Source organism: Entelurus aequoreus, linkage group LG07 (assembly GCF_033978785.1).
Source record: "Entelurus aequoreus isolate RoL-2023_Sb linkage group LG07, RoL_Eaeq_v1.1, whole genome shotgun sequence".
Classification (NCBI taxonomy): domain Eukaryota; kingdom Metazoa; phylum Chordata; class Actinopteri; order Syngnathiformes; family Syngnathidae; genus Entelurus; species Entelurus aequoreus.
The window spans coordinates 48,078,383-48,093,012 of NC_084737.1; the positions used below are offsets into that span (position 1 = coordinate 48,078,383).

General features: G+C 35.3%; 1 protein-coding gene across 10 annotated transcripts in view; it reads left to right on the top strand.

Annotated features, from left to right (window-relative positions):
- The window catches only part of LOC133653943 (ERC protein 2), a 421,278-nt gene that overhangs the window by 16,395 nt on the left and 390,253 nt on the right, over positions 1–14,630 (top strand). For 9 of the 10 annotated variants that reach the window (XM_062053792.1, XM_062053798.1, XM_062053795.1 and 6 more), the window contains exon 2: positions 10,500–11,602. In XM_062053792.1, coding sequence (XP_061909776.1) covers positions 10,718–11,602 — 885 coding nt within the window. In that variant the 5' untranslated portion in view covers positions 10,500–10,717. Of the gene's footprint in view, positions 1–10,207; positions 11,603–14,630 lie in introns of those variants that run through there. The other variant, XM_062053793.1, reaches the window with a different exon arrangement.

Genomic DNA, 14,630 nt, shown 5'->3' on the forward strand with positions numbered 1-14,630 from the left:
CATGAAATAAAACTGTTACCAAAGCCTAATCTCTCCAGGACATAAAATAGATAAATCCACTCAACTCCGTCAAAAGCCTTTTCAGCATCCATAGATGTCACTGCATTTTCAGTGTTAAGAGCAGACACATACTACAATATATTGAAATGACGTCGAAGATTAAAAAAGGAGTGCCTATTCCGAATTAACCCGGTTTGATCTGCATTAATAATAGAAGGAGAATTGTATCCAGACGTAAAGCCAACAGTTTGGTTAATAATTTTTAGTATATATTTAACAGGCTAATAGGACGATACAAAGTGCACAGCAAAGGGTCCTTGCCTTTTTTCAAGAGGAGAGAAATTGAAGCTTGGTTGAGCGTTTGCTGGAGGCGGCCACATTGAAACGATTCATTGTACATGTACAATAATAGGGAGGATAGCTTAGGCAATTATTTTTTGAAAAATTCAGGAGGATATCTCCTGATTTTCTGATTTTCCATTTTGTAGCGATAACGCTGCAACATTTGATTCCGCAGCAGTAATTGGTCTCTCTAACTCTACCGCAGCAGACTGATCAACCGATTGTCCAGATTGCCAAAAATATCAAGCTCAGGAGTAGAACAATGAGAACATGAGTAGAGGGACGCATAGAAATTGCTAAATACATTATTGATCTCAAGGTCATCCGTAACTATACCTGAATCTGCTGAATATAATTGGATGCTGATATCTGGCGTAGTTGATCAGCTAATAGTTTACCAGCTTTATTGCCATGTTCATAAAACTGAAATCTTAAACGTAGTATTTGTTCAGTAGCACGGTCTGTCGCAAGGACATGCAGTTCTACCTGTAGAAAGAGCCTTTCCTTCTAAGTATCAAGGTTTTGAGAGGTGCGGTACAAGTTATCTAGCAGAGATATGCGTTGTGTCAAACTAGTCAATTTATTCTTCCTGAGTTTTCTCTCATAACTTGTATAGGATATTATCTTGCCCATAATGTATGCCTTCAGCGCCTCCCAAAGTACAGAGGCCGACATCCCGGGAGTCTTGTTCTATTTGATGCAAAACAAAATCCACGAAGTCCTGATTTAAAAGTAATCATTTAGAAGTAATATATATATGCATATATATGTATATACACATGTTTATATATACACATTTATATATATGTATATACATATGTATATATATACATTTATATATATGTTTATATATACACATTTATATATATGTATATATATACATTTATATATATGTATATATATATATATATATATATATATATGTATATGTATATATATATATATATGTATATATATATATGTGTATATATATATATATATATATGTATATATATATGTATATATATATATGTATATATGTATGTATATACATATATATTTATACATGTATATATATATTCATATATATATATGTATATATAAGTATATATATATATATCATATACGTGTGGTTATCAGGTTTTTAAAGAGTAAATCCATTGATATTGGAGCATGATCAGAGACACAATTGTATCATATTTGCATATAGATATAGATGAAAATAATATAATATTAACGAGAAAGTAGTCAAAGCAGGTAAAAGTGTGATAAAGAGGGAGTATTGCCTTTGAAAGGGATTTAAAAAAATGCCAGAAATCTGAAACACAAAATGATTCCATAAAAGACTGAATTACCTGAGCGGACCGTAATGGTGGGCAAGTTTTGGGTGATGAGCGATCAAACTGGGGAATGAGCCAACAGTTAAAGTTTCTTCCAAGTATTTAATATTACATTGAAAAGTCAGGGAGATTCAGAAAAAGACGTTTGAAAAAAGTGTCATCTTCATAATGACTACATTTACAAGGGCTACTAGGGTGTTGGAAATCTGGCCAGTGACGATTACATACCTCCCATTGGGACCATAAATACTATTTGAGTGTACAAAAGGAACAGATTTATGTAGCAAAATAGAAACTCCCCTTGATTTGCTCGAAAATGAAGAGTGGTAAGTCTGTCCTATCCATCTTCTCCTCAGCCTCAAGTGATAAGAAGGTTTAAGATGAGTCTCCTGCAAGAAGATTACCTGGGCGCTCAGATGACAGAGGTATCATACTTCGTTTTATAGGATCACTAAGCCCTTCACAATTAAAACTGGTAAACCTAATACCACACCCGTCGCATATCCCTGTTAGATTAGGCTTGGTCATAGCAAAAAGATACAAACATCAAGTATACAAAAATGCAAAACTGTGGTAAAACTAAAAAAAAATAATTTGACTAATGCAAAGAAAATGAAAACAAAACAGTGCCCCCCACCCCAAAACTCTTGCAGAAGCATCCCTCTCAAGAGGGTGTGCGCAACATATGCTCCCCACAAAAACAACAACAATCGGGCCTCTTCTACACTGACAAGCAATACAGTTAGCAAATAAAGTGCACTAAGTAGAGATGTCCGATAATGGCTTTTTTGCCGATATCCGATATTCCGATATTGTCCAACTCTTAATTACCGATTCCGATATCAACCGATACCGATATATACAGTCGTGGAATTAACACATTATTATGCCTAATGTTGTTGTGATTCCCCGCTGGATGCATTAAACAATGTAACAAAGTTTACCAAAACAAGAGAACAACTTCATCTCAAGTTATGGAAAAAAAGTCCCAACATGGCACTGCCATATCTATTATTGAAGTCACAAAGTGCATTATTATTTTTTAACATGCCTCAAAACAGCAGCTTGGAATTTGGGATATGCTCTCCCTGAGATAATCCTGATACCCACTACAACTATGGGAAATACTATTCTTTGACTTTCACAAAGAGCATTATTTTTTGTTTTTTTTAAACATGCCTCAAAACAACAGCTACAAAAACAATGAAGGCACACAGTCCAGAGTATACTAGAGTAATAAAGTATACAATAACATAGTCCTCCTTTAGTGCAAGACTGCCTGGTATACTGTAAAACAGGAAATTATAAACTGGGCTCAATCTGCCCTGCTCTAACGTATTCGTATGAGTAACAAAAATGTGCTGCAAGCTAGTGGTGAGTGCTTGAAGTGGCCTAGCAGTCAGTCAGAGCTTCTTAAATGCTGCGTTGAGGCAGGGCAGCTCCGCTCACTGCAAGCTGCAAAGTGTGCGCCATGCAGGGCAGACTATCCACACCAAACTTCATCGTAGCTTTTGCCATATTGCGTGGGCTTTTGCCTTGGGGTGGTTTTTGTTGTATTTTTGTTTTTTCTCGGCGGACTCTTTAAGCGACAACTGTGTGGTACTACTTTTTTTCGGTGTTTGCTTTTTATCCATCTTCCGCTTGTATTCATCGTGTATCTCCTTATGATTCTTGAAGAGGTGGGAGATCAAATTGCTCGTATTAAAGGAAGACGTCTTGGTTCCTCCTCGCATAACCAACTTTTTGCAGTCATTGCAAATTGGCTGTTTTTTATCCGTCAGACACACTTTAAAATAATCCCAAACCATAGACATGGTGTCATTAGTCAGTCACCGAGCGAGCTCGCTTGTTAGCCACGGCTACAGCACCGGCAACAACACACTCTTGTTGTTGTTATGCTCCGCTCGCGGCGGTTTGATGAGGTCATCAAGCGTCGCCAGTAAACCTCTCATGCTGCAGTCGTCAACTCCTGTGTTGTGTGTGGGAGAGTGGAGAGGGGAGAGGGGAGGGGCTGCTGACTGGGAGACGCAACTGCTCTGTACTTCTCCCTACGTCCGTGTTTTACAGGATATGTACTGCTCCGTACAGCGGCGTTTTAAAAAGTCATTAATTTTACTTTTTGAAACCGATACCGAAAGTTATATGGTTGAAACCGATAATGATGCCAAAAAACATAAAAAAATATGGGAAGTCCTCAAATGCTTATTTTGAAAATGTAATTTTGTTTACAGATTATATGCAATCTGTTGTTGTGTTTCCTAATTTGAGTGTACATAAATGAAGGTGTGCGTTGCTGAGTCCGACCTGGACATAATCTGAACTGTACATAAATGCTTATTTTGAAAATGTAATTGTGTTAATAGATTATATGCAATCTGTTGTTGTGTTCCCTAATTTTGAATGTACATAAATGAAGGTGGGCGTTGCTGAGCCCGACCTAGACATAGTCTGGACTGTATACAAATGCTTATTTTGAAAATGTAATTTTGTTTACAGATTATTTGCAATCTATTGTTGAAGTTCCCAAATTTTGAGAGTACATAAATGAAGGTGTGTGTTGCTGAGCCCGACCTGGACATAATCTGGACTGGACCTGGTTTTTAAGAACCCTTCAAACAATCTAATTTCATGGACAACCAGGTCTGGTGAAGATAAGGTCCTTTTTAAAAAAAATAATACAATAAGATAAATCAATTAAAAACATTTTCTTGAATAAAAAAGAAAGTAAAACAATATAAAAACAGTTACATAGAAACTAGTAATTAATGAAAATGACTAAAATTAACTGTTAAAGGTTAGTACTATTAGTGGACCAGCAGCACGCACAATCATGTGTGCTTACGGACTGTATCCCTTGCCGACTGTATTGACATATATTGATACATATTGTAGGAACCAGAAAGAAACAACCCTTTTGTGTGAATGAGTGTGAATGAGTGTAATTGGGGGAGGGAGGTTTTTTGGGTTGGTGCACTAATTGTAAGTGTATCTTGTGTTTTTTATGTTGATTTTATAAAAAAAAAAAAAAATTAAAAAAAATAAAACGATACCAATAATTTCCCATATTACATTTTAAAGCATTTATCGGCCGATAATGTCGGCAAGCCGATATTATTGGACATCTCTAGCACTAAGGTATATGTTTGATGTAATTACAGCTTACTATGTAAACCTATTCCTTCAATCGAATGTGCAAAAATATATAAAGAAGACCAATATACAACTGGTAAAGTAGTCAATAAGATAATACCGAAAATACTTAGTAGTAATTTTGACATTAACTAATTTTCCACATGAACTATACCAGGGGTCACCAACGCGGTGCCCGCGGGCACCAGGTCGCCCGTAAGGACCAGATGAGTCGCCCGCGGGCCTGTTCTAAAAAAAAAAAAAATACTAATTTTAAAAAAAATTATTATTTTTTTTAAAAATTAAATCTACATAGAAAAAACACAAGATACACTTTCAATCAGTGCATCAACCCAAACAACCTCCCTCCATGCACACTCATCCACACCCACTCACACAAAATGGGTTATTTCTTTCTGCTACCAATATTCTGGTTCCCACAACATAGACAACACATCTGCAAGGGACACAGTCCCTGAAGCACACATAATTGTATAGGCTGCTGGTCCACTAACATTTTCATTAATTACTATTTTTTTATGTAATTATTTTTATGTTGTTTTACTTTCTTTTTTATCCAAGAAAATGTTTTTTATTTATTTATCTTATTTTATTTTATTTTAAAAAAACGGCCTTATCTTCAACAGACCAGGTTGTCAATGAAATTAGATTTGTTTAAAGGGTTTTTAAAACCAGGTCCAGTCCAGATAATGTCCAAGCAACACACACCTTCATTCATGTACACAGAAAACAATTAGGGAACACAACAGATTGCATATAATTTATAAACAAAATTAAATTTTCAAAATAAGCATTTATGTACAGTCCAGATTATGTCCAGGTCACTCAAATTAGGGAACACAACAACAGATATCATATAATCTCTAAACATAATTATACTTTCAAAATAAGCCATTGAGGACTTCTCATCTTTTTTTAAAATGTTTTTTGGCATCATTATCGTTTTCAACCATGTAACTTTCTAAAGTTAGAAAATACTGAATAAATGTTTTAAAGAGAGTAATACTAAGTGAATATCTGTTTTTGGCCTTAAAAATAAACATTTTACAGAGTACTATAATTAAATTGACTAAATCATGATTGTCCATGAACTCTCCTAAACTAACAGAAACCACATTAAGCTTCATAAACAAACCAATCCTTAAACACATTTTTTCAACTTCCACCCAAAACAAAGACACAATATGACAATACCAAAACAAATGCAGGGTGGATTCAGACTCCTGACAACAAAATCGGCAATCATCTGACTGTCATATTCCATCATTTTAACATTTTCCCTTTGGGCAAGAAGTTATAAATAATTTTAATTTGAAAATAACGATTTTGCACATCAATAGTAGTTTTATAGATTAGTTTGAATATGGCATCCCATGGCAACGGGCAGTCAAAAAAGTCCTCCCATTTTCCATATGTGTTGTATGGGGCAGCCTTCAAAGATTTCTTTATTAAATAAAAATTATATATTTTTCTATTTATTTTAGTTCCTTTTTGCCAACTAGAATTTCTTATTAGAGGTTTACAAACTAATAATTTAGTAGTTCCATAATTAATTATTTGTTTCCATCTTTTCCCAATTACTCCAGTTAGTTGATAAAATGAAAAGCTTGAGCAAGCATCACCATACATAGTTCTAAATTCATCATACTTCAGCATTTTACCATTCTCATTGATAATATCATTGACAAAAATGATTCCTCTTTCAAACATATTTTTCCAAAAGAAAGGCTTTCCATCTATTACAATATTAGAGTTCATCCATATTATCTGCTGCAAAATATCGTCTCTTTTTTTCTGGCACATAAAATTGAAAACACCACTATGAGTGGATTGTTTCCTTTATGAACCCCGCCATGTTTCCCAGCAGACTCTCTACATAAGAAAAATGGGAGGGGATCACTTGTAAAAAAGGATACAATTTCTTTTGATACAGTACATGTTTTTTGTCCAAAAGGACATTTGTGTACCACTCAATGTTTAAATATATCTTTGGAACAATTGATGCTTTTAAAGACAGACACATAGCTTCAAGGTTGAGAAGTTTCAGGCCCCCATATTCATACTCTTTGTACAAAACCTTTCTTTTAATCTTTTCTGGTTTGCCGTTCCAGACAAAATCGAAGACCCTCCGCTCATAAATCTTAAAAAAGTTTTGTGATGGAGCTGGTAATGACAAAAACAAATAAATAAATTGAGGAATAATTAACGAGTTGGCAATAGACATTTTACCATACAAGGTTAGGGATTTCCCTTTCCATAATTGCATAATTTTGTCCAGCTTTCTTAGTCGATTATCATAATTTACTGAGCCTAGATCTTCCAGATTTTCTGGGACAACAACACCAAGTATGTTAACTGGTCCATCTGTCCACAAAACAGGCACTTTGCATTCCATTTGAAAGGACGTTCCCTTTAGATTTCCGATCCTTAACATTTTACATTTATCATAATTAAGCTTAATGCCAGATTGCTGTGAAAATATGTCCAAAAGATTAAGAAGGTTCCGCAAACAATGAGGAAAAATCGTATCTTTGTGAATCAGCCTTTTCTGACATGAACTTCATCAAGAACAAACACAGAACACACCTCACTGATGCACATCTGCAAGACTCACTCAGAGTTGCAGTGTCAAGTTACACACCAGAGTACAACACACTAGTTAACAGCATGCAATGCCAGGCTTCCCACTAACTGACAAAGAAACAGATAACAGATTTGGTGTCCAGTTCAAAGTGTGACATGATTTAAAAATTTGAGAGTTTACTTTTGTATTTTACATGAGTTATTATTTGTACAAAAATGGTGCAAAGTAATTCATGATTTGTTAAAAAATGTTAGTGGCTAGCTAGTTAAAATGGGATATTGTGATTTCACAAGACTGTCTTAGAAGTGATCATTTGAAAATGTTCAATTTGAAAAATGTGCACTTAGAGAAAATATAAAAATAAAGTGTTGCATATTGATATTTATCTGTTTCTATATATATTTATTGTGAGGAATCATTAAGATGATCAGTGTTTCCACAAAGATAAATATAATTAATTATTAATAATAACAGAGTTAAAGGTAAATTGAGCAAATTGGCTATTTCTGGCAATTTATTTAAGTGTGTATCAAACTGGTAGCCCTTCGCATTAATCAGTACCCAAGAAGTAGCTCTTGGTTTCAAAAAGGTTGGTGACCCCTGAACTATACCATCTGGATAAAGTAGAACACAATTGATAAGAAAGGGAAGATATCTCACGCTTCTGGTATTTGTAGTCCTCTAGCTCCAAAATGGTGGCGGCCAGCTATCATGCTAGCATGCCTCATAGATCGAATCTGGGGGGTGAATTCTCATTTTAATATTTTTGTCCACGAAGTCTGCCGCCCTTGTTGGATCATAGAATCTGTGCGTCTGGCCGCTGGATAAAGTGACCCGCAATGTCGATTGAAAGAGAAGTCCAAACCTCACGTTGGGACATGAATGTAGTGCTCCTGAATGTTAACAAAATGATACTAGAATGATTACATTGAGATTTTTTTATCATCAAAAATTATTTTGCCCTCTTTTTAAATGTTTATTATGTCAAACTCAAGAAATACGTCTCTGGACACATGAGGACTTTAAATATGACCAATGTATGACCCTGTAACTACTTGGGATGGGATTGATACCCAAATTTGTGGTATCACCCAAAACCTATGTAAAGTATCCAAACAATAGAAGAACAAGTGCTTAATACATTTTAATGGAAGTGGAGCTGGACCATGTTAAAACAGAAAGTAACCAGATATTAACAGGAAATGCAAAAATAGATTAATAATCCATAAACGTTCCACTTCTTTGCTTACTTACTACTAAAAGTGAAGTTTTCTAGTATGTTTACTATGTTATGTAATGCCAAAATTGTTCTTTGATTGCAATAAAAAAAATATATGTTTAATGTATCATAAGATTTTTTGTTAAAACTAAGCCAATAATGTCAAGCAAAAGGGGATTTCGCACAGACAGGTCATCTAATCATCATGCGGAAGCCCGGCGCCCCCCTTTCAATCACTCTTATTCATTCGCTCAGTGTCTATGGGCGGGACAAAGTCAAGTATTTGTCCAATGATTGTTTAGTTTGGCTGCAGCACTGTCATGCAACCACATCAATGAAAACAGTTGTGCCAGCTGTCGCCAAAGTATTCTAAACAAAAGTTGAACTCATTCTAACGCATTTAGTCAACGGAGTGCAAACAAAAAAGAACACTTGACCACTTTTTAAAAATATATATTTTAGGGGAAGCTGAACTTCCCTTGAAGTCTAGCAATTGCCACTGCTGTATAGAATGCATGTAGAATGAGGCAGGTGAGAGAAGTCGGCAAGTCAGATCTGAACTTCAGGGCAAGGATTGGCTCCGGACACTCGCATGCGTCTTGCTTACGGGATATCAACCATTTATACAATATATTACTTAAATCTGTTTCCACGTAAAAGACCCTCATTTTTAAGGTGTGGCAGCTTTTATTTAGTTGTGGCGCCGCAGCAGTATATACTCTCTGTATATATATATATATATATATATATATATATATATATATATATATATATATATATATATATATATATATATATACATATACATATGTGTATATATACATATGTGTATATATACATATGTGTATATATACATATGTGTATATACAGGTATATATATATATATACATATGTGTATATATATGTATGTGTATATATATATATATATATATATATATATATATATATATATATATATATATATATATATATATATATATATATATATATATTATATATATATACACATATGTATATATATACATATATATATATATATACACATATGTATATATATACATATATATATATATATACATATATATATATATATATATATATATATGTGTATATATATATATATATATATATATGTGTATATATATACATATGTGTATATATACATATGTATATATATACACATATGTATATATATATATATATATATATATATATATATATATATATATATATATATATATATATATATATATATATATATATATATATATATATATATATATATATATATGTTATATATGTCAGAAAACTTGATATGGAAGCGCTAAAACACTACAACATGGTTGATGGGAGTAAGACGGGGGGGATTGGCTTGGAGGAGGACTTCGGTATGTAAATAAGACTCCCCCCCTAAAAAACTGGGCATTTTGAAGAGACAGTCAGAAAGAGTTTTGAAGGCGGTCTGTGAAAAAAAAATCTATGCAAAATTTGGACCAAAGAACCACCAAAAAAGTGTTTTAAATTTAGAACAAAAGAAATCATAATATGATCTCCATTAATACAGTTCAATGATAACTATTACATGTACCCCAGAGGAATGTAAGTTAATTCCCTTTACAAATGAAGTAATGGATTTACTTTTTACGGACTGCAGAGCCATACGTGGTGCTGTTGTTTACCATAATATTCTGTTTAATGTTGTTGTTTTTACCTTGATAAAGACATAACTTGATAACTTGATAAACACAGTCGTGCGATATAGTAGTTTGTCTCATACTGTACATGTGAAAGTTACCATGCTGCCTTGGGAAAAGAACATTTTCTACTAATTGAGATTTATCTATTCATTTTCTTTTGTCTGATTTTTTTTTCTGTTTTTGTTTAGAATCCATGATGTCCATCGCACTACTTGAAACCAAGTCATGTTGGAATTGTGTAATTGGGAGCCATGGTGCCAATTGCAACCCTTATATATTATTAGAAACAAAGTCTTAGCCTCAAGCACCATCTGATCTGTGATGGACATCCACACATTTTTAAAAAGGGATATGGTTTTATTGCCCTTAAGAGTATTCTCTCAAATGCCATATTTTGCCACATAAAATGCCTTTAAATATTAGAGCTAAGCCGGCACAGAACAAGCTATCTGCTGCCTCAAAGAGCAGCGGGCACACAGATGGCAATGCATCTCATTCACAGTATTCAAGGTCCCCAAAACAGGGAAAAGGTAAAAAAAAAATGGTCAGCTCTACCCCAGCAAAGGTCAGCTCTACCCCGGGATGCCGCTCAGGGCTAGAACCTGGCTCAGTGTCGGGGGGACTCTCTGCACCAGTATCAAAAATACCTGGGGCTCAAGGATCGGTGTCAGGGGCCAGTCCAAATAAGTTAGTTGTAGCAACAGATAAAAGAAAGACCCCTGGTTTAGCAGCCTCGCCGAGGGGTAAAACCATGTCAATGGAAAACATACAGTCTTTAAATGCTGCTTATGGCACTTCAGGCGCAATGTACCCCAGTGAACGAAAGACTTTGGAAACCGCTGGCAGTTACCCTGTCGGCACCATGACTGTGGGCAGGAGCATCAGCCACTCTTCCTACAGAGGCCAAGCAACTTGTATGGGCAGCAGTCCAACTATTAACTCAACAGAGGCAAATCACCTGTGTAACCACTATGGAGACCAAACCTTTAGACCCGCAGGGACATACAGTCTACAGCGGCAACTGTCTGGGACACATGCACTGACACAGGATACAGTTGGTCATGGAGAGGCCCCTTTTGATCTCCAAGTTCAGCTAAAGGAGCTGCAGAGGGAAAATAACAACTTAAGAAGAGAACTGGATGGCGGAAAGGACGGAAGGATAGGCCAAAGTATTAACAATGTCAATTTCTGGAGTCCGGATGTCAAGAGAGACAAAGGCGTTAGACGGGAACAGGGAGCAAGAACCTCTGCCCTGAAGGACCACTATAGGATGGATCAAAATGTTATTCAGGTAAGTAATGTCTGTTTCAGAATTACCATATTATTTAAGGAACATTTGATGCTGAGTGAGATTCACATTCACTGAAATGTCACTGCACCATGCACAAAATGTTCTATCACCTCCATTAGGGCTGGGCGATATGAACATAAAAGTATATCTCGATATATTTTTGCTTAAAGTCGATATTCGATATATATCTCAATGTATCTGTCTTGGCCCTGTGATGAGGTGGCGACTTGTCCAGGGTGAACCCCGCGTTCCGCCAGTGTGCAGCTGGGATAGGTAGAAAATGGATGGATGGATATTTTTCGACGAAAATATACATATAATGATATTCATTTTTGAGCGATATTTACTGAAATTGATCTGAATGACAATTGTACTGTAAACAGTCAGTGGCACTTTTATTAATCCACTTAGTCAAGATAGGTATATACAGCACAGAAAATAAACTGTTTAATTAGCACAGAATTACTTAACATAAATAAAATAGAAAAATATTATTTCTACATAAAATAAACAACATAACTGTTAATAGATAGATAGATAGATAGGACTTTATTGATTGGGGCGGTATAGCTCGGTTGGTAGAGCGGCCGTGCCAGCAACTTGAGGGTTGCAGGTTCGATCCCCGCTTCCGCCATCCTAGTCACTGCCGTTGTGTCCTTGGGCAAGACACTTTACCCACCTGCTCCCAGTGCCACCCACACTGGTTTAAATGTAACTTAGATATTGGGTTTCACAATGTAAAGCGCTTTGAGTCACTTGAGAAAATGCGCTATATAAATGTAATTCACTTCACTTCACTAATTTCCTCAGGAGAGTTCCCTCAGGAAAAGTAAAATTCCACTAGCAATGTACAGAACTGAGATCAAATTAAAAAAGTAAATAGTAAATAATGGGTGTATAAATGGAAATAAAATAGAAAATATAACAATAAGAATAAAAATAAAAAGCAACAATAAGAATAAAAATATAACAGTAAAAATAAGAATATAACAACAGAAACTATGCAGTAGTGACCATGTTATGAAAATGTTTGCACTATTAATTGCACAGTTTTTTGTTGCAGTTTATTTCAGTATTGTTATTGTTTTGCATCCCCTGTCATCCTAGCATCCCCCAAATCCCCAGAGAGGAGTTGTACAGTCTTATGGCGTGTGGGAGAAAGGAGGTTTCTTAGTCTATTAGTCCTGCACTTGGGATGAAGCAGTCTAGCACTAAACAGGCTCCTCTGGCTGGCTACATGTTGATACATGATACAACATGTATCAAACTCAGATAAAAAACTACATTTGCAGGCAGGCAGGCACTTTTGAATTCCCAGTCGACGATGTAATGGACACACACGTACGGTTCTGTGGTCCTACTAGAAGTGGTCAGCGCAAAGTTAATGACTTTACATCATTTGATCCTCCTCATTTCGTCGTACATTCCACTTGAAAATTCTATTTTCTCTTCTCCCACTCTCGTCATCATTTGGGATGTCTGTTGAGTTTTCCCTTCCTGGTTCCATGACCCGCCCTATCTTGCCTCTGATTGGCCTGTCCCTTATGTTTTGCCCCACTCTTAACCAATCGTGACTCATCATAGTAAACCAACCAATCACGGATATTCTTATACGTAAACCAACCAATCATTGATCTTTCCCGTATATGTTGTCCACTGCCTATGAAGTTGCACTAGTCCAGTTCTCTTTCTCCTTTCCCTCTCGCTTCTTTTGTAGCATGTAGCTTAGCTAACTGCTACATGGGTCTAAAAATAGCTAAGCTACAAAAATCGCTCCTTTCCCAAGCGCGGCGCACGCTGCTACTCACTGCTCATGAGGATGGGTCAAATCAGAGGACAAATTTCACCACACCACATATTTTCTTAATTCATATAGTGTTTAAAAATATATCGATATATCTTACAAACACAATATATCGCCCAGCCCTAACCTCCATTAACACTGAGTCACTTTCACACAAGCAAATATGTTTGTTGTATATTTCCGTGCCTCATGTGGACGTCACATATCTTGTCGTACCTTCTGTGTAGCCATTTTGAAGGTTACACAGAAAGGCATCTTTGCAGTACACTTTAAAAGATGGTTTCAAAATTCAGTGCTAGTGTTTCCATGGGAACCAGCCTCAATGTCAGGGAGATTTTAACACAGCTTCACAGATACTCCCGGAAGGTGGTAACCAGGCAGTCTGTTTTTGACTTACTTAACCACACACCTTACGTATCATTTACAGGTGAAGTTTTTGAATACCAACATTTTCTGAAATTTTCAATTTGAGGTTTACATAGACTGTAAGCCATAATCATCAAAATTGTATCAAAATATTTTGATTTGGATATTATGAGCATCTGTCGCATATTGGTTTCACTTTGTAAATCTAATTGCTGGTATAAACGAACCTTTGCAGGCAATTCAAATGTTTTGAGTTTCACCTGTATGTCTGTAATTGAATACCATCTGCACACTCTGGCCATGAATTAGGCATACTTGCACAGTCCAAAAAGATGCAATATTAAAACAGCATATAAAAAAATCTGCTTTCACAGTGTTTTTGTTGTGGTTTGTAGTGGTAGCATCACTGCATCTTATATACTGTATCTTAAACAAGGTGCCTTTAATATTACAAACTGCAAGACTACTGCAATCTACAATAACTGAACATTTATATTAAGTCTTATCCATATTACAGTTGGATTCTAAAGGTATGATTATGAATCAAGTTCTTATTTGATCTAAATTGTGCAAGTATACTAAATAACTTGTACTGTGTTAATTGTTTCTCATTTTTTCCCACTCCTTCTTTTTCTCTTATTGTCTGGATTTGTCCATCACATAATAATGCAAGTTTTGTTTCTGTATGAATCTTCTTTTTTCCACACAATCCTTAAAAAACATGCATCAATTTCCATACTCTTCTTACCAAGAGAGGACCACTTCATCAATAAAAGTGCTAAACTTCATATAAAGTCTGCTGTTCTTAAATCCAATGTTTTCCTTTTTAAGTATAGATCGATTCCCTTTCAAAACAAT